At 40.9% G+C, this 18091-nt stretch overlaps 1 protein-coding gene across 4 annotated transcripts in view; it reads left to right on the top strand.

Moving 5' to 3' along the window:
* Positions 1-18091, top strand: part of OSBPL3 (oxysterol binding protein like 3) — a 217753-nt gene that overhangs the window by 182610 nt on the left and 17052 nt on the right. For all 4 annotated transcript variants that reach the window (XM_049894802.1, XM_049894799.1, XM_049894803.1 and 1 more), the window contains 4 exons: positions 210-347; positions 12549-12612; positions 16774-16852; positions 17909-18053. In XM_049894802.1, the coding sequence (XP_049750759.1) occupies positions 210-347; positions 12549-12612; positions 16774-16852; positions 17909-18053 (426 nt within the window). The remainder of the gene's footprint in view (positions 1-209; positions 348-12548; positions 12613-16773; positions 16853-17908; positions 18054-18091) is intronic.

The following is an 18091-nucleotide window of genomic DNA, read 5'->3' as shown; positions in this document are numbered from 1 at the left end:
CATCTTGATAGCCTCTACCAACTTTTAGGCATCAAAACAAATGGACGGTGTTTAAATGCTTGGTTAATTTGTTTCTGGGCTACTGACACAAATCTTTGGCTTTCTAAAATAAAACCATATAGAAAGAAATAGGGATTTTATTTTGTTTGTTTCTTTGTGAAATCTCTTGGAGACAGGAATAACAGAAAGTTCTTTCCTCTCTGTCCTAGGTGTACGTGGCAGCCTTTGCGGTATCAGCCTATGCATCTAGCTACTTCCGAGCTGGGAGCAAGCCATTTAATCCAGTTCTTGGAGAAACATACGAATGTATCCGTGAGGACAAGGGCTTCCGGTTTTTTTCAGAACAGGTGAATACACACCCTTTTTGTTTGTTGGGAGGAGTTGCTTATACCGCTCATTAAATATGCCTCTGTAATATTTATTTTCCCACCTTTCCCTGGCTTCAAAGCAACTGAGATAATCACCATGCTGTTAAACATAAAGAGAAGTATCAATTTCCCTTCCACTGAAACCTAGCCACTACCCGTGGACATAAAGTCGCTAGTAATTCTGAGCTCTCGCTTGGCTATACGCATTGACAACGTTCTTTCTGTTTGAAGTCATAGTAAGAGGATTTTTCAAACCATGGAGCTTTTCCCAAACTGCAGTTCAGAGATTTAATTCATTGACAGTTATCCTGGATCATGAACACTCCCACCAGAATAGGTAGCACCAAAAAAATGCATTATTGATTTTGATTTAAGGGGGATCATTCATTCCTGTACTTATTCATTCAATCAGTCAATAGTTATCAAGCATATGCCATGTGCCGGTCATTGTTTCAGGTGCTTGGATGCTGCAGTGGGGTGGGATGGAGGGCAGACAAGAATCCCTGTCCTCATCTAATGAATGGACTTAACTAAACCTATGCTGTTTGAATCCGGAAACCCTGGTGGCGTAGTGGTTAAGTGCTACGGCAGCTAACCCAAGGGTCGACAGTTCGAATCCACCAGGTGCTCTTTGGAAACTTTGTGGGGCAGTTCTACTCTGTCCTATAGGGTCGCTATGAGTTGGAATCGACTCAATGGCACTGGTTTTTGTTTTTTTTTTTGTTGTTGTTGTTTGATGCTGTTTGAGTTCCCATAGGTTCCATTAGATTCTTCTCACTTAGGGATGAGCATAGCGTAGTGTTCAAGAGAGCAGGGTTTCTGGAGACAGACAGCCTAGGTTCAAATCTGAGTTCTACCTCCGTCTTAGTCATGTAGTGCTGCTATAACAGAAATACCACAAGTGGATGGCTTTAACAAAGAGAAATTTATTCTCTCTCAGTCTAGGAGAGTAGAAGTCTGAATTCAGGGTGCCAGCCAAAGGCTTTCTCCCTGTGTCGGTTATGGGGGAAGGTTCTTGTCATCAATCCTCCCCAGACAGGGAGCTTCTGAGCGCAGGGACTCCAGGTCCAAAGGACATGCTGTTCTCCTGGCTCTTGTTTCTTGGTGGCATGAGGTCCCTGTGTCTCTCTGGGATTGGTTTAAGACACAACCTAATCTTGTATATTGAGTCCTGCCTCATTAACATAATTGCCTAATCCTGCCTCATTAACATCATAGGGATAGGATTTACAACACACAGGAAAATCACATTGAATGACAAGAGTGGACAGTCAGTCACACAATAGTGGGAATCATGGCCTAGCCAAGTTGACCCATTTTTTTAAATTGAACTGTAGATGAACATTTACCGAACAAACTAGCTTCTTGTTAAACAGTACACATACTGTTTTATGACATTGATTAACAACCCCACGACATGTCAACAGTCTCCCTTCTTGACCTTAGGTTCCCTATTACCAGCTTTCCTGTCCCCTCCTGCTTTCTGGTCCTTGCCCCAGGGCTGGTGTGCCCCTTAGTCTTGTTTTGTTTTATGGACCTGTCTAATCTTTGGCTAAAGGGTTAACCTTAAGAGTGACTTCATTACTGAGGAAAAAGGGTGCCTGGGGGCCATACTCTGGGTATTTCTCCAGTCTGTTTCAGGCCAGTAAGTCTGGTCTTTTTTTGTGGATTAGAATTTTGTTCTACAGTTTTCTCCAGCTCTGTCTGGGACCCTCTATTGTGATCCCTGTCAGAGCAGTCAGTGGTGGTAGCTGGACACCATCTAGTTTTGCTGTACTCAGCCTGGTGAAGGCTGTGGTAGGTGTGGTCCATTAGTCCTTTGGACTAATCTTTTCCTTGTGTCTTTAGTTTTCTTCCTTCTCCCTTACTCCTGAAAGGGTGAGACCAGTGGAGTATCTTAGATAGCCACTCACAGCCTGTTAAGACCCCAGACGCTACTCACCAAAGTAGAATGTAGAACATTTTCTTTATAAACTATGTTATGCCAGTTGAGCTAGATGTTCCCTGAGACCATGGTCCCCACAGCCCTCAGCCCAGCACATCAGTCCCTCAGGGAGTTTGGATGTGTCTGTGGAGCTTCCATGACCTTGCTTTGTACAAGCTGTGACACCTATTTTTGAGGGACACAATTCAATCCATGACAATCTCTTACTAGCTCTGTAACCCAGGCGAGTTACTTAACTTTCCTGTGTCTCAGTTTCCTCTTCTTTCAAGTGGAGACGATGATAATAGTACTTACCTCACATGGCTTTGTGATGATTAAATGAGATGCTGTCTCTAGAGCTCTTAGAACACTGTCTGATAAAAGAAGTATGAGTGTTTCCTGTCGTTGTTGGCACATGACAGCATAGTTTGCATAGTGGAATATTGGAACCAACCTAAATATCTACCAGTAAGGGACTATTTAGCTAAAAAGGGGTGCATACATACTGAAAATAACAGAACAATTCCCCACGCCCACCTGATTATGCCAGTGACCAGGCATGTTCACCCTCTGTATTTCCATAAAGATCAGCTTAGGAACATTAAACATCATTGCTTTGATACGTTTCTCTCCTCTCATTCTTAGAAAACTGAGGAAAACGGGCAGCGGATTGCTAAAATATTGTTTTCCTTCCTGTTATCTTGCTGTCCTCTTTATAATTTGATTTGCATTTTGAGGTGGGAAGGAAAGAGTAGTGTGGCTGAGAAACTTACGGAGACAGTGCTTGTCTTCACTGTAAATTATAAGCAGTGGTGTTGGAGCTCAAAGGAACATAAATATATAATAATCCCAAAGCATATTTTCAGTGTCTTCCCAGTTAGAAATTAAAACTGGAAATATTGGGGAGGTGGGGATTAAATCAGTAGTTAAAGGGATAAGATACTTGGATTCACTTTCAACTGGGTTATTTAAACACCAAGCCTAGAACACAGTAAGAATAAATGAAAATATAATTCGGTTACCATGGTATTATATGTACTCAAGTGAAAAAATAAAGGCCCAAAATAGCCCCAAACTATATCAGAAAATCCAGATAAGATGAATAGGTGTAAGAAAAGAGTAGTAACGTGAGCTCGCGTAAAGCTAAGCTTCAATCCTATGAAGCCCTGAGGGGCCAGGGCCAAGTTTGGGATCTGCTTGTGTATCTCCTGTGACAGCACAGGGAAAAAAAGCAGAGCTCCTGGGCACAAAGACGGAAAGAGGTTCTGTAACTTAGTCTTTAGTTCCATGAAATGGATCCCAAGGAAAGAAGCAAGACAGAGATCTGGTAATTGGTAGTAGCATAGGGTGTGCTGGGTGTAACATAGACCTGCTTTCAAATCCTAACCCTATCACCTACTCTGTGTGTGGTCTTGTACAAGCTACTTAAACTCTCTGAGCCTCAGCTGTTTATCTATAAAATGGGAATGATAATACTTGGCTCAGAGGTTCCAGTAAGGCTGACATGAAATAATAGACTGATATATAAAGTACTTACATTCAGGATAGTAAATGTTCAGTAAACGATAATTTATCTTGTATTTAGAGGCAACTTTTAGAATATCTGTTAAGATACAGTGTTAAGACTAACAAGAGGAGTACTGAAAAGGCAAAGATGAACTTCAGAAATGGCCTGATCAAATAAAGCTAGAAAGGCATGTATTTGTTACAATATATGTTTTAGTATGCTAAATAAAAATATTCTCTATTTACTCTACTCTCTGGCAGAAAGCCAGGCGTCGGGCAACCAAGCGTCCTCATAGCTAGTTTTACCATGGACCTTGGTAATACCCCAGCCCTGATCATTTATTTAGAATTCAGCCTTAATAGCCTCAGACAGTTGGTTCTTTTAATATACCCAAGAGTGGATCAGTCAATCAGGGACAGAATCATACTAGCTAAGCTTACAAGAGACCGATGTATAAACTAGAAAGCTACTATATTCATTTACTGTGAAAAATATAACTGCCATGGGGACCACAAGAATTTAGCCAGCATGACCAGGATGTGCTTCCTCTATAGGCAGATTACCTGGGAAGCCAAATTGTAGTCATTAGGCGAGTGTACAGTGAGAAGGAGAGATGTCTGCAAGATTCCACGCACCTGGCTGCCTATTGCCCCAGGGGTGGGAGGGGTTCTGAGCCAGAGCCCTCCATTTCCTGTCCAGCAGAGGACACATCATTTTAGCCTCCTGCTCTCCCTTCTGGAAACCCTGGTGGCGTAGTGGTTAAGTGCTACGGCGCCAGCCAAAGGGTCAGCACTTCGAATCTGCCAGGCACTCCTTGGAAACTCTATGGGGCAGTTATACTCTGTCCTATAGGGTCGCTATGAGTCGAAATTGACTCGACAGCACTGGGTTTGGTTTGGTTTTTTTGGACACTCCCTTCTCCTGACCTTGTTGTTTATGGTGACCAGCTGACCTGACACTTTCTACACAAATTCCTTCTAACTTAACACGTCTAAAGAGAATGTCAGAATATTTGTTCTGTTTCCGCGTCCGGCCCAGGAGCATTCTGCCTTTATGGAGCCTGCGTGATGCTACTAGCTTCGTCCATTATGTGTAGATCATCTACTTTAGCTTTCAGAGTTTGGGGGTTACTTTGCTTTCATGGGCCTCTCTACAGTAAGTATAAGTTTCTGAATGGCTAATGTAATTTAATGTAATAAGCTGGGCAGGGCCTGCAAATTGATATTTTTGGTTGGACGTTTATTCTAAGGAGGACATTGATGAAAATCATATCTCCAAGCTAAAGGACTTGGCAAGAAACAAGGATAACTCTGCTTTTATACCGAGTTTTCTACTCAACAGAATTAGGTGATTTGAAAAGTGATGGCTGTCCCTTCCCTCTAAGACCCTACATTTTGTTGCTTTGTGGTTTTGATGGGTATTGGATGTTTGGGGTCATGAGTGGCAAAGAAAGCTGAATGAATTGCTACTTCATAGCCAGATCTCATGCCTCGGTTTATTGTTTCTCACCTCAAAGACCCCAAAACACTTCATCAAAATGACTCATGTGGTCAGAAACCAGAGAAAGCATGTATAGGACAAATATCCCTTACAACAAGTATTAGGGTTGTTGTAGTTGTTAGTTGTCATCGAGTCATCTCCGACTCAAGGCAGCCCCACGTGTGAAAAGTAGAACTGCTCCACAGGGTTTTCAAGGCTGTGACTTTTCTGAAGCAGATCGCCCAGTCTATCTTCCGAAGTACCTCTGGGTAGGCTAGAACCGCCAACCTATCAGCTAGTAGAGTGCTTTGTACTTTTCAAACTTGTACATTATCTTATTTAATCCTCAAAATAGCCCCGTGTGGCAGGCAAGGCAGGGATCACTTACGGGTGAGGAAATCAAGGGCTGGAGGGATTAGTTTTTGGTGCCTCTCAGCTCATGTGGGAACCCAGCCTTCTGTTTCCAGTCCAGTGTCCTTTCTCCCTTACCCTTTTTGGGGTCTCTCATGTAGAATTGGAGTCCCTGGGTGGGGCAAATGGTTAACACATTTGGCTGCTAACCAAAAGTTTGAGGTTCAAGTCCACCCAGAGGCACCTCAGAAAGAAGGGCCTGGTGATCTACTTCCAAAAAATCAGCCATTGAAACCCAGTGGAGCACAGTTCTACTCTGACACACGTGGGGTCGCCATAAGTCATAGCCAACTGGACGGCAACTGGTTTTGTGTAGATTTAGTTATTGTGCTCAGCGCAACAGGAGTCCTTGGCTATGGAGGTGGGAATAGCCTTTTAGTATACTGTTCAGACTATGGGCCTTTGCCTGTCATTGTCACTTAAACCTTTTGTCCTCCAAACTCACATGAGACTTTGTTTTCAATTCCCACTGTGAGCTGGGGAGTGGCCTTTGTGAAGGCGGAACATTCAGAGGTAAATCAGAAACCTTCCTGTGGTATGTACAAACACTCTAGCTGTTCCACCCTCTTGGGGAAGGAGTTTCCTTTGTACCAAGGAATCTGATTCAGCCTGGGACAGATTACCCAATAAGTAGGGTAGGCACTGGCTTAATTGCATTTACTTACTAATCTGTAGCGCACAAAGATGTGGTGAAACCCAGCTGAAATTGTGCACTACAGGTTAATAAGTAAACACAATGAAGCCTATGGGTACCTTGCTTACTGTCAGCTGGTACATATCATGCTTACTGGCTAATCCGCCCCTGGATTCAGCTATGGCTTTCTCCATAAGCCCAGAAAAAAATGGGGGAATTCAGAAAGAACTTCCTTTCCTTCCTTACTGGTCAGGAACTGACTGTCCTGCTGGCAAGCTATTCCTAGGTCATTCTTCTGGTGCCTGGCAGAGAGAGAGCACGCTGGTTCTGAGTGCCGTCCAGAGAACTGACGGCTCAGGAAACTCATTTCCGTTAGCTTTGCTTTTTTTTTCTTGTACCTTTGCGAAAGGTTTGGTGTCAAAGCATATGTAATTAAACTATTATCTAAAAGTAACTATTTCGAATTACACAGAACTTCAGTTGTCCGGATCATTGTTCAAGTCATTTTAGCCATTTACCCACCCAGCCACATACTGTTGAAAATGTTTCAGAAAAGCTGAATGGAGTTATTAAAAGTTACTAGCATGTTCTAGGGTTTTCTTCGTGTTCTAATAGCATGTAAGTGATTCAGATGAAGTCTTTTTTTCCTTTTCTCTACAGGTTCAGCCCTCCTTGCTTTTTCTGTTTCTCACTTGGAGAGCTGTGAACATACATTCTTGGACAGACTTATAAGTAGCACACCTATCACTTCTCTCCTTGCACGCCCACATCAACTCTCTGCTAGTTCTTTTATCTACTAGTAGGCAGAATTCTTTGCTACTGATTAAAGTGGTGTCCCCATTCGTTTAAAGACACTATCAGAGGGAAATTCAAGTTGTTCAAATAAAATGAGCAGTAACTCAAATATCTGGCAACTAAACCATTGCTTTGCAGTTTTTTACATTTTCAAGTGAAATCATCACTGCATGTGTGTTTGTTTTGGTTTTTTTTTTTTTTTTTGCAAGAAGCTATACTTTTATCAAATTGTGATAAGCTCTGAACATCCCATTAAAAAACCATTGCCGTCGAGTCAATTCTGACTCCTAGTGACCCTATAAGACAGAGTAGAACTGCCCCATAGGGTTTCCAGGGAGCGGCTAGTGGAGATGAACTGTCAACCTTTTGGTTAGCAGCCAACCTCTTAACCACTGAACACAGGGAAAGAGGAAATAACCAGCAACCATATTTTCCCAAATGTCAGGCCATTAGCCTTGGCATCATCCTTAACTGTTCTTTCTTGTATGATCCATATCCTATTCAAGAGCAAATCCTGGGCCCTTCCTTCAGAGTATGTTCAAAGCCAGTCGTTTTCTCTACATCCTTCACTGGTGCTTGCTGCCTAGCACAGGCCACCATGATCAACAACAAAACCAAACCAAGCCAAACCCATTGCTGTTGAGTTGATTTCAACGCATAGGGACCCTATACGATCAATGACAGGACTATTGCAATATCTCATTAACTGGCCTATTGTTCCCATAGCCAGTTCCAGAACAATACGTAAAAGATATAACGAGAATAGAGACTCAACCAAACCCTTAACAAAGACAGGTTAGATTGTACTTGTTATTCTCTATTCTGGAAGATTTTAGAAGGATGGCATCAAATGATTAATCGTGAACTACCTCTTTCCATGGGCATTCAAGTTCATCAAAGCCTTTGTATAATATTTTCAAATTGGTTGGTGTCCACTGCCACCTTTGATGCTGGCATTGGAAGATACACCCAGCGCCAGAGTGGTTTTTTTAAACAAGCAGAGTCTGCTCTAAATCCTCCCACAACTCCCCAGGTCCTTTGGAATAAAATCCCAAGTCCTGACACAGCCCTCAAAGCCCTACACATCGTGCCCCAGCCATCTCTCTGGCCATGTCTCCTACTACTTCCCCCCTTGCTCATTCAGCTGCAGTCTTTGTGGGTTCTCTGAAGACATGGCAGGCATTTCCCAGCTCTTGGCATTTGCTGTGTCCTCTGCCTGGGATGCACTTCTCCCAGGATCTGCGTGGTTAGCGTCCTTATTTCTTTCAGCCTCAGAGGTTTCCATCATTAGAGAGCCCTGCCCTTCCCACCCTGCCTGGAATAGCACACCCACCCCCACCCCCGTCCTCGTGCCTGGCTTTATTTTCCCAGACTTAAACATTACTGCCGATAAATTACGTACTTGTTTATTGTCTGTCTCGCCCACTTCCTCACTGAAATGTGAACTCCATGAGAGTAAGAATTTTTGCTTCTTTTGTTTATTCTTGTACCCTCAGTGACGAAAACAGCATCTGACACGTCGTATATAACGTTTGATAAGTGACATGGGATGAATGGCCACGAGGTCCGCTCCCTGGATAATTTTTAACCTGGAGCTTGTACCCGTCCTTCAAGCTACCCTAGGCTGTTGTAGGCGAGTCAGGAACTAGGAAGACCATATCTTAATATCTCTGGACAGCTTCAGGGTAGAAGTGGTGCAGTCAAGGGGTATTTTTCTAAATGAAAAAAAAAAAAAAAAAAAACTTACAAAATACACAAATCTTGAAATACATCCTTTCACCATTTGCATCTCCCTTTACCGCCTACCTCTTATATAAAGTGCATTCAAGGCCTCAATCAAAATGGTTAAGTGAAGGTGAAGAAAGGCCTCAGATACACAAATAAATGACAAGAATTCTTAACTAGCAGGGAAGCTCATTGAATTATGGCTTATACAAAGAAAGAAGCATGGCCTTATTAAGGAAATATTTATATAATAAAAGCCATGTATACTAATTTCTTAAATGGAGCCCTTACCATTCAGAATTGCTCTAATTTGATTGGGGTAGAAAGGAGGTAATGGAGAGACATGCTTAAAAAAACTAGTAGTCTAAATTGTATTTACCCAGTAAGTTAAGACCCAGGCTCTACTCTAGGGCTGGGTTAGATCAAACTTAAACTCAGCTACTGCCTCTTCTGTGCCTGGGCTAAGATAAATCCCACCCTAACAAATACAGGTTAGTTAGACTGTGCTTGTTATTCTCTATTCTGGAAGATTTAGGAGGATGACATCAAATGATTAACCATGAACTTCCCCTTTCCATGGGCATTCAAGTTCATCAAAGCCTTTCTATAATATTTTCAAATTGGCTGGCACCTTTAATGCTGGCATTCAAAGAAGACATAGAGAACAGATGACAGAATCATAGCATTTTGAAGTGAGAGGGATCTGCAGACTTTGGTTTGCAAAGAAAGAAATGAGACTCAGAGAAGTTGGAAAGGTCAGATTTAAAAGATTCTTTTTTCTAAATATTCACAAGAGGGACCTTAATGATACGCTGTGGCTTTGGTGAGGGACAAGTGTGTCAATTTGAGAGCAGCCGTAGAGAGGCTACTGGACATACAGAAAAGAGCATTGGACGTGCAATCAGGGGACATGGGTTGGAAGTGCTGCCTTTGTCACTAATTAACTGGGTAGCACTAGGCAGGCTTTTTACTGTACAGAACCCCTGCTTCCTAATTTATAAAATAGGGGTCATAATACCTAAGATACCAGGTTGCCATGAGGACTAAGCGGAAATACCACTCATGAAAATATTATGGCTACTATATACCAGCATACATTGCTGGGCATTTACATATGTCATCTTATTTCAGTTTGCAAAGTCATTGTTATTAACATCGTTTTACAGATGAGGTAGGGGGCATTGGTGGTTCCGTGGCAGGATTCTCACCTCCCTTGCGGGAGACCTGAGTTCAATTCCTGGCCAACGCACCTTAAGTGCACATCCACCACCCATTTGTCACTGGAGGCTTGTGTGTTCCTCTGATGCTGAACAGGTTTCAACGGCACTTCCAGACTAAGAGGGATTAGGTAGAAAGGCTTGGAGATCAATTTCTTGAAATCAGCAGTGAAAATCGTTTGCATCAAAACAGTCCAAGCTTAGTCAATCATGGGGATGGTATATGACAGGCAATGTTTCATTCCATCATTGTGCAGGGGGTCTCCACGAGTCTAGAGGTGACTCAATGACAGCTAACAACAACCCAGATGAGGTACCGGAGGCTCAGGGAGATGCGGAAACTTGCTGAAGATCACACAGCCAGTAGATGAGGTAGCACAGACCCAGATCTGTGGAACCCCGAAAGCTCTCATTCATTCGCCGACCCTAGTGCAGCACGTGGCAGATGCCCCGTGAAAGTTTCATGAGTAAATACCTGCTGTAAGGAAATGTCAAATGGAAATAAGACATCAATTTACATTTCACTGAAAAGCTTTTTAAACATCCTAGAAGCAATATGGACCATATAAATCATCCCCAAAGACCTTTGTAAACCGTAACGAAATAAGCAAAATGGTTGATATTTGAATGTTGAGGTTTATTCATTCAGAAAACATCTATTCAGCCCTCTAAAGGCACTCTGCTAAGCACTGATTCATTAATCTAACCCAATAGTTTTAAAAGGTCAAAGTTGTATTTTTAGGGAATGAAGCCCTGGCGGCGCAAGGGTTAAGAAGTTGACTGCTAACCAGAAGATCGGCAGTTTGAATCCACCAACCACTCCTTGGAAACCCTGCGGGGCAGTTCTACTCTGTCCTATTACAGGGTTGCTATGAGTTGGAATCAACTCAGTGGCAATGGGTTTGGTTTGGTTTGGATACACACTTTATTGTACAATAGCATTTCTTACATAATTCCCTGTTATATGGGATTTAAAATTTTTACAGAAGAGGGTTATAGTGTTTATACACTATATTTTGCTTTGATGGTTTACTTTTGGCCATATGTATAAAGATGCCAAATTTTTTATCCCATTATTACATTGTTTCTGTGGGCATATAATCGGTAATAATCCACTTTAACATACGTCTACTTTAAGGAAGGAGGGGAGCATTCCGTAGCTTCTCTGGCCCTCCACCGTGAGGCAGGAGCTGGTAGGCCAGCAAGAAGGGTAGGGGCTGTTTTCTTGCCCTGATTTAGCTTTATATGATCCCAAGATTTATAAGCTAACTGCATTGTTGTCGTTGAGTGCTGGTGGAAGAAAGAAGAGGTGGAGGGACATGCAGCGATTCCGATATAAAATATCTTTAAATTTGAATTAAGAAGAAAAGAAAAAAAAGCGAGAAGAGTCACTCAGGTTTCACTAGTACTGAGTTAGTGGTAACGTCCTACACAGCTCAGGTGCCTTGAGCGTTACTGAGATAACGAAGTATAATTGAGGAGCTATTGTCTCTTTAGCTTCTTCATTAGTGAATAAAACAGAATGACCCCCCCTTCCCAAAAGGCAGAGAAATGGGCTACAGTCTGTGTTACAGGGGATTCTCTTTTCTAGAACATAATTGTTTATTTACTCAAGATATTTTTATCCTTCCTGATATGAATAAAAATAATTTTTTTTAGCTGCTAATATTTCTTCAGTAATTATTTGTGTCACTTTTTTTTATAGGAACATTACTGTTTTAAAATTTTACCTTGGATGGGTTTTCTTGTAGGCAGTTCTAAGAGATGCAGAGCTTTCAAAAGAGTTAAATCCACGAAGCCAGAGGAATAACGTTTTTGTGTTGCTTAGGAGTAGCATTTTAAAACATGTTCTATTTGACATCTTGATTAAAACGTTTGCAGATACTTCCAGAAGAAGCTAATGGAGATTTTGACATTGGTAGCCAATATCAGATTATATGGTTCATGAATGGGCAGACTTCGTGTGTTGCTGTTTTTATTTTCACATATTTCAAAACGCATCTCTAGCCTATCCTCATCCCTCCCCAACTGGCCACACTCCCACAAAGGATTCCATTCATGGCTTTCTCCTTTCTCCAGACTGACTTGAGCACGTTAGGAGCTAAGTGTATCAGGAGTGCCCTCTTGAGGACATACTTGTTTAAGGAAACTAAAAAAGTTTTAATTCTTTGCCAACCAAACCAGTTTCCACCCGCTCAGTTCTGGCTCACAGTGACCCCATGTGTGTCAGAGCAAAATATGCTCCATAGGGTTTTCAGTGGCTTATTTTTCGGCAGTAGATTGCCAACCCTTTCTTCCAAGGTGCTTCCGGGTGGACTTGAACCTCCACCCTCACTGTTAGCAGCTCAGTACGTTAACTCTTTGTGCCACCCAGGGACTCCTGAATTCACTGTACATTGTGTTAAATCCCAGTGCAAGGGAGAAGAGATGGATTTCATGAGACTCTAATGTTAATTTTTTTCTGGTTTGGGCCCTTTGTTTCTTTCAGGTCAGCCATCACCCACCTATATCTGCATGTCGTGCTGAGTCTGGAAATTTTGTTTTCTGGCAAGGTAACGTGCTAATATATTTGACCTCTATTGTTTTTGTAATGTGATAGATTTAGTCAGAAATTACTGTACATGCTTGTTAAGATCCAAAGTGGTCCCTGGACTTCTGTACTACTTGATTCTCTCACCTCTTGTTTCAGAACCAAAATTCATATTTTCCTATTTCATAATTTCAGGGCTCAGCAGCATCACTTAGTTGTTCACTTAAAAAAAAAAATCCTCTGTCTTTATCTGGGCCACCATCATTTATTCCTCCAACATTTCCTCTAATTCCGCAGCCACCTACATTCTGTATACCCAGCAGATCCTGTATATTCTATATCCCGCAACCATATATCCTGAGACCCTAAATAGTTCCAGTTGTTCACTAGCATCTAAGCAGCAGAGGGGTTTATTTTTCCTTCAAATTTCAAATTTTGTTTTTGAAATCTCATTTTACAATGCTGTTTTCTTCTAAGATTTTTATAAAATAATTAAGAAAATAATGTCTTTTTGATTATAGCCACACTGAGCAAGCGTGAAGCGATATCTCATTGTGTTTCTGCTACTTTTCTGCTAATGATGTTGAGCACTTTTCCTGTGATTATTGGCCATTTGTATTTAAATTGTACTCTTTGTCTTTTTATTATTGAGTTGTAAGAATTCTTTATATAGTCCCTTATTAGACGTGTGATCTACAAATATTTTCTACCCTTCAGTGACTTTTCACTTTCTTGATGCTTGTCCTTTGAAGCACAAAAGTTTGTAATTTTGATGAAGTCCAGTTTATCTATTTGGGGGGGGGTTGCTTTTGGGAGCCCTGGCGGTGCAGTGGTTTAGGGCTCGGCTGCTAACCAAAAGGTCGGCAGTTCAAACCCACCAGCCACTCCTTGGAAATCCTATGGGGCAGTTCTACTCCGTCCTGTAGGGTCCATATGAGTCAGAATCGACTCGATGGCAGTGGGTTTGATTTTTTTGGTTTGGTGTGCTTGTAGTGTCATATCTAAAAGCCATTGCCTAATCCAAGGTCACAAAGATTTATGTCTATATTTTCTCCTAAGAGCTTTATAGTTTTAGATGTTATATTTAGTTCTATGGTTTATTTCAAGTTAATTTTTATATATGGCATGAGGTAGGGATTCAGCTTCATTCTTTTGCACATGGACATCTAGTTGTTCCAACACCATTTATTGAAAAGACTATTTTTCCTCCACTGGATTGTCTTAGCACCAATTATTTTTTAAGATGATTTTTTTTTTTAAGTGAGAAAAAAAAAAACCCTCTCTTAGATTCACCCATATATTTACCATTTACGGTGCTCTTCATTCCTTTGTATAGATCAGCATGTCCATCTGGTATTATTTTTCTTCTCCCTCATGGACTTCCTTTAATATTTCTTAAAGTGTTAATTAATGTGCTGATGATAAATTTCTCTTAAGCTTTTATATGTCTGAAAAAGTCTTTATTTTGCCTTCATTTTGAAGTGTATTTTTACTAGGTATAAAATTGTAGGTTGATCATTTATTTTTTCTTTCAGTTCTTTAAATGTATTGCTGAATTGTCTTTTGGCAATGTTTATAAGGAGAAGTCAGCTGTCGTTCTGATCTTTGTTCTTACACATGTATTTTTTTGTTTGTTTTTCTGGATGCTTTTAAGATTTTCTCATCTCTCGTGTTAAACAGCTTGATTATAACGTATCTTGGAGACTTTTTTTTCATGTTTTTTGTGGCTGGGGTTCATTGAGTTTCTTGAATCTGTGGGATTATAGTTTTCATCAAATTTGGAAAATAAATTCATGACTGTTATTTCTTCAAATGTTTTTATGATCTCCCCCTTCTTTCTGGGATTCCAACTGCACAGATATTAGGCTGCTTGAAGTAATCCCACAACTCAGTGATGCACTGTTCAGTGTTTTTCTCTGAGTGTTATTTTGCATAATTCTTATCGCTATGTCTTTAAATTCACTAATCTTTTCTTTTGCAGTGTTTAATCCCACCCACTGTATTTTTCATTTTTATAAGTTCACCATGGGACTTTTTAAATCCTCCATATCATCTTCCCCTTTCTTCTACCTTCTGAAACATATAGACTATATTTATAATTAAAAAACCAAACCTGCTGCTGTCAATTCTGACTCATAGTAACCCTATAGGTAGGTGTTCTAATATCCTTGTCTACTAATTCCATGATCTTTGTCATTGCTGGACCTGTTTCTATTGATTGAGTTTTCTCCTCATCATGGGTTGTGTTTCCAGTATCTCTGTATGCCTGGTCATTTTTATTGGATGCCAGACACTGCGAAGGTATGTTGTTGTATGTAGGAGTTTTTAAAATTCCTTTAAATATTTCTAGGTTTTTATATGGAACACAGTTAAGTAACTTAGAAGTCATTTGATCCTTTTGAGGCTTGCTTTTATGCTTTAAACTTAGGCAAATCCAGTATAACTTTAATGAAGTGCCAACTTTACCCCTCTACTGAGGCAATACCCTTCTGAAGACTCTGCTTAGTGCCCAAATATTAACAGCTTTCTTAACTATGGCTTTTGGGAGCATGACCTAGTCCCAGCCCTGTGTGAGCTCTGAGAATTGCTCCACTTGATCTTTTCTAAGGGTCTTTGCCTGACCTTGTATAGTTTTCTTACACTCACCAGTGTACAGCTGAAGACTTGAGGAGACTACTCTAAAGATCTTCAGAGCCCTTTCTTTGTACAGCTGTCTTCTCTCCAGTACTCAGCTTTATGAATTCTAGCTTCTTTGATCTCTCTGACTTTAACTGTCTTCTCAGCTCAAGAAGTCTGTTGGTCTCTGCCTGAGTTCCACCTGTCTGTGGTCAGGAAACATTTTCCAGTAAGCTAGGTTTGTTTCTCTTCTCTCAGGGAATCTTGTGTTGCCTATTGGCCAAGGTCTGAAATATCTAATTTTTACATATTTTATCTTTTTTTTTTTTTTTAATTGTCTAAGGTGAAAAGATAGTTCCTTCCTCTGTTACTTCATCGTGATCCAAAATGGAGCTTCAGCTCCCAAATCTTTTTCATAGTCCCCGCACTTCTGCTTTTCTTTTCCATGTTCCCAAACTTACTTACTCTGCAAACCCTGCTGTTCTTTTTCTATTCCCTGTTTCCTTTGTTGGGACCATTTACCCAAGTTAGAAAATTCTGACATTATCTTTAAATTGTCTCTTTCTTTCACAGTTCTGTCTATTTCTACTTGAATGGTTCTGGGATCAGTCCCTTTTACTCCATCACCATTGCTATTGTCTAGGATCCCTTCATTCTCACTTATCCCCTGGACAACTGCAATAGCCTCTTGTCTCCCTGCTTCTAACCTCTCCTACTCCTGTTCCATTTTCCGTAATTCTAGTTGTCTTTGCAGAGCCTATATCTAATCACGTAAGTTTCCTATTCAAACAAATACCTTATTTTCCCCAGTGCACACAAACCAGACTTCTTAGTGAGACCTGTAAAGCCCACTTTTTTATGTCCTCAGTCTGACTTTTCTGTTCTCTCTGGACAATCCCAGACCTACAAGGTAGAACCACATCACGCTCTCTTACACGTCTGTTCCCTTGAACAAGCCATTTCTTCTGCCTTAATTTTTTTTCTCTGCCTGGTGGACTCCTGCCTATCCTTCAAAGCCGGTTTAAATGGCCTCTTCTGACAAGTCTCTCCTGATGCCTTCCCCTAACATGTTGGTCATTCCTTCCTCTCTGGTTCCATTTCACCTTATAACAGACTTAGAACCCTTGGCTCTGCGTGGGTATTACCTGTTTGCACTCTGTCTGCCTTTCATGCTATGAGCTCCTCTGAGGAAGGAACTGTATCTTATAACTTCACTTTCCTTGTTTCTGTTCCTGGTTCTCAATCCAAAACCAAACCCAGTACTGTCGAGTTGATTTCAATTCATAGCAACCCTATAGGGCAGAGCAGAACTGCCCCACAGGGTTTCCAAGAAGTGGCTGGTACATTCAAACTGCCAACATTTTGGTTAGCAGCCAAGCTCTTAACTATTGTACCACCAGGGCTCCAGTTCTCAATTGGTACTTAAATATTTATTGCATGAAAAGTTATCCTATAAAATAATTAATTTTATTATGAAGACTTTGCGGTATGTAATGATTGATCATCTATCCAGCTGAAGAACTCTTTAGCTATCCTATGTATTTAATGTTTGGTATTTTCATTTCAGATGTGAGATGGAAAAACAAATTCTGGGGCAAATCCATGGAAATTGTTCCAATTGGCACAACCCATGTGACTCTGCCAGTGTAAGTTCTTCCTCCATGGTTAGGAAATTTATAGAATTTTGAGCCAAGATTTGCCTTTAGGGGCCCAGTGCCCATCTTCCCCCATGACATTGAGTGTGTGTTTTCTCTTAATTTGTTTGGGAGTAGGTTTAGGTGTTCTTCATTCAACAATCTCAAGTTTTCTTTCCCTCAAATTGGAATGCCTACTAGAGACCAAAGTTCCCTGAATGGAGACTTTTTAAACTCATATTTCTACTTCTGGACAAAATTAAGGATGGTAGTTTTTATTTAACATTGTTTTCTTGCTTCACTGTCCAGATTCCTTTTAAGAAAAACACGACTATAATATTACAGGGATTATTGATACTTCTTTATAAAACAAACTGGCCATAGTATGGACTCTGAACTGGACTGCCTGGATTTGACTGCTAGCTCTGTCTCTTACTACTTGTAAATCCTTGGGCATATTACTTAACCTTTCTGATTACCAGTCCCCTCATCTGTAAAATGAGGATATAAACCACCTACTTAATAGGGCTGTTGTAAAGATTAAATGAGTAGTATATGTAAAACACCTAAAATAGACCTGGCACATAGCAGGTGCCACGTGTTTGGTCTTATTATTATTGTCCTTATAATTATTAGTTAACTCCATAAGTAATGCATGAATACTTTCTCGTTGTGAAGCATTTAAGTTTATATATGTATATATAAAATTGAGAAATTCCCATACCTTCCCCATTTTCACTTCCCTTTCCTAGCTCGGTGACTTTAGATGAGTCACCTCCTCAGGCTCTCAGTGTTTTCCTCTGTAAAGGAGGGAGTGGGTCGTTCCAGGCGTCACTAGCCTCTCCCTGCTCCCAGGTCCACAAGTCTGATTGCCGTCCTCTCTGGCCATGCATGCTTCCTTGGGGAATAACAGCACATGGGATGCCCAGTGCAGAATAGCCAGTCAGTGTTGGTTCCCTTAATAAAGGAACAAGGAATTCATTACAATGAATTTTATAAAATTCATTATTTTATAAAATACCAATGCTCTTCTTGGAATCCTTATGTCCCCTTTTTCCTCCTTTTTAGCTTTGGAGATCATTTTGAGTGGAACAAAGTGACCTCCTGCATCCATAACATCTTAAGCGGGCAGAGGTGGATCGAGCACTACGGAGAGATAGTCATCAAGAACCTGAGTGACGATTCCTGCCACTGCAAAGTGAATTTTATCAAGGTAACCCAGGCGGCCTTGTAAGCTCTGACCTTTGAAGG

Source organism: Elephas maximus, chromosome 8, assembly GCF_024166365.1.
Source record: "Elephas maximus indicus isolate mEleMax1 chromosome 8, mEleMax1 primary haplotype, whole genome shotgun sequence".
NCBI classification, from domain to species: domain Eukaryota; kingdom Metazoa; phylum Chordata; class Mammalia; order Proboscidea; family Elephantidae; genus Elephas; species Elephas maximus.
The sequence above is the reverse complement of the archived record's forward strand: the minus strand, read 5'-3'. Positions and strand labels throughout refer to the sequence as shown.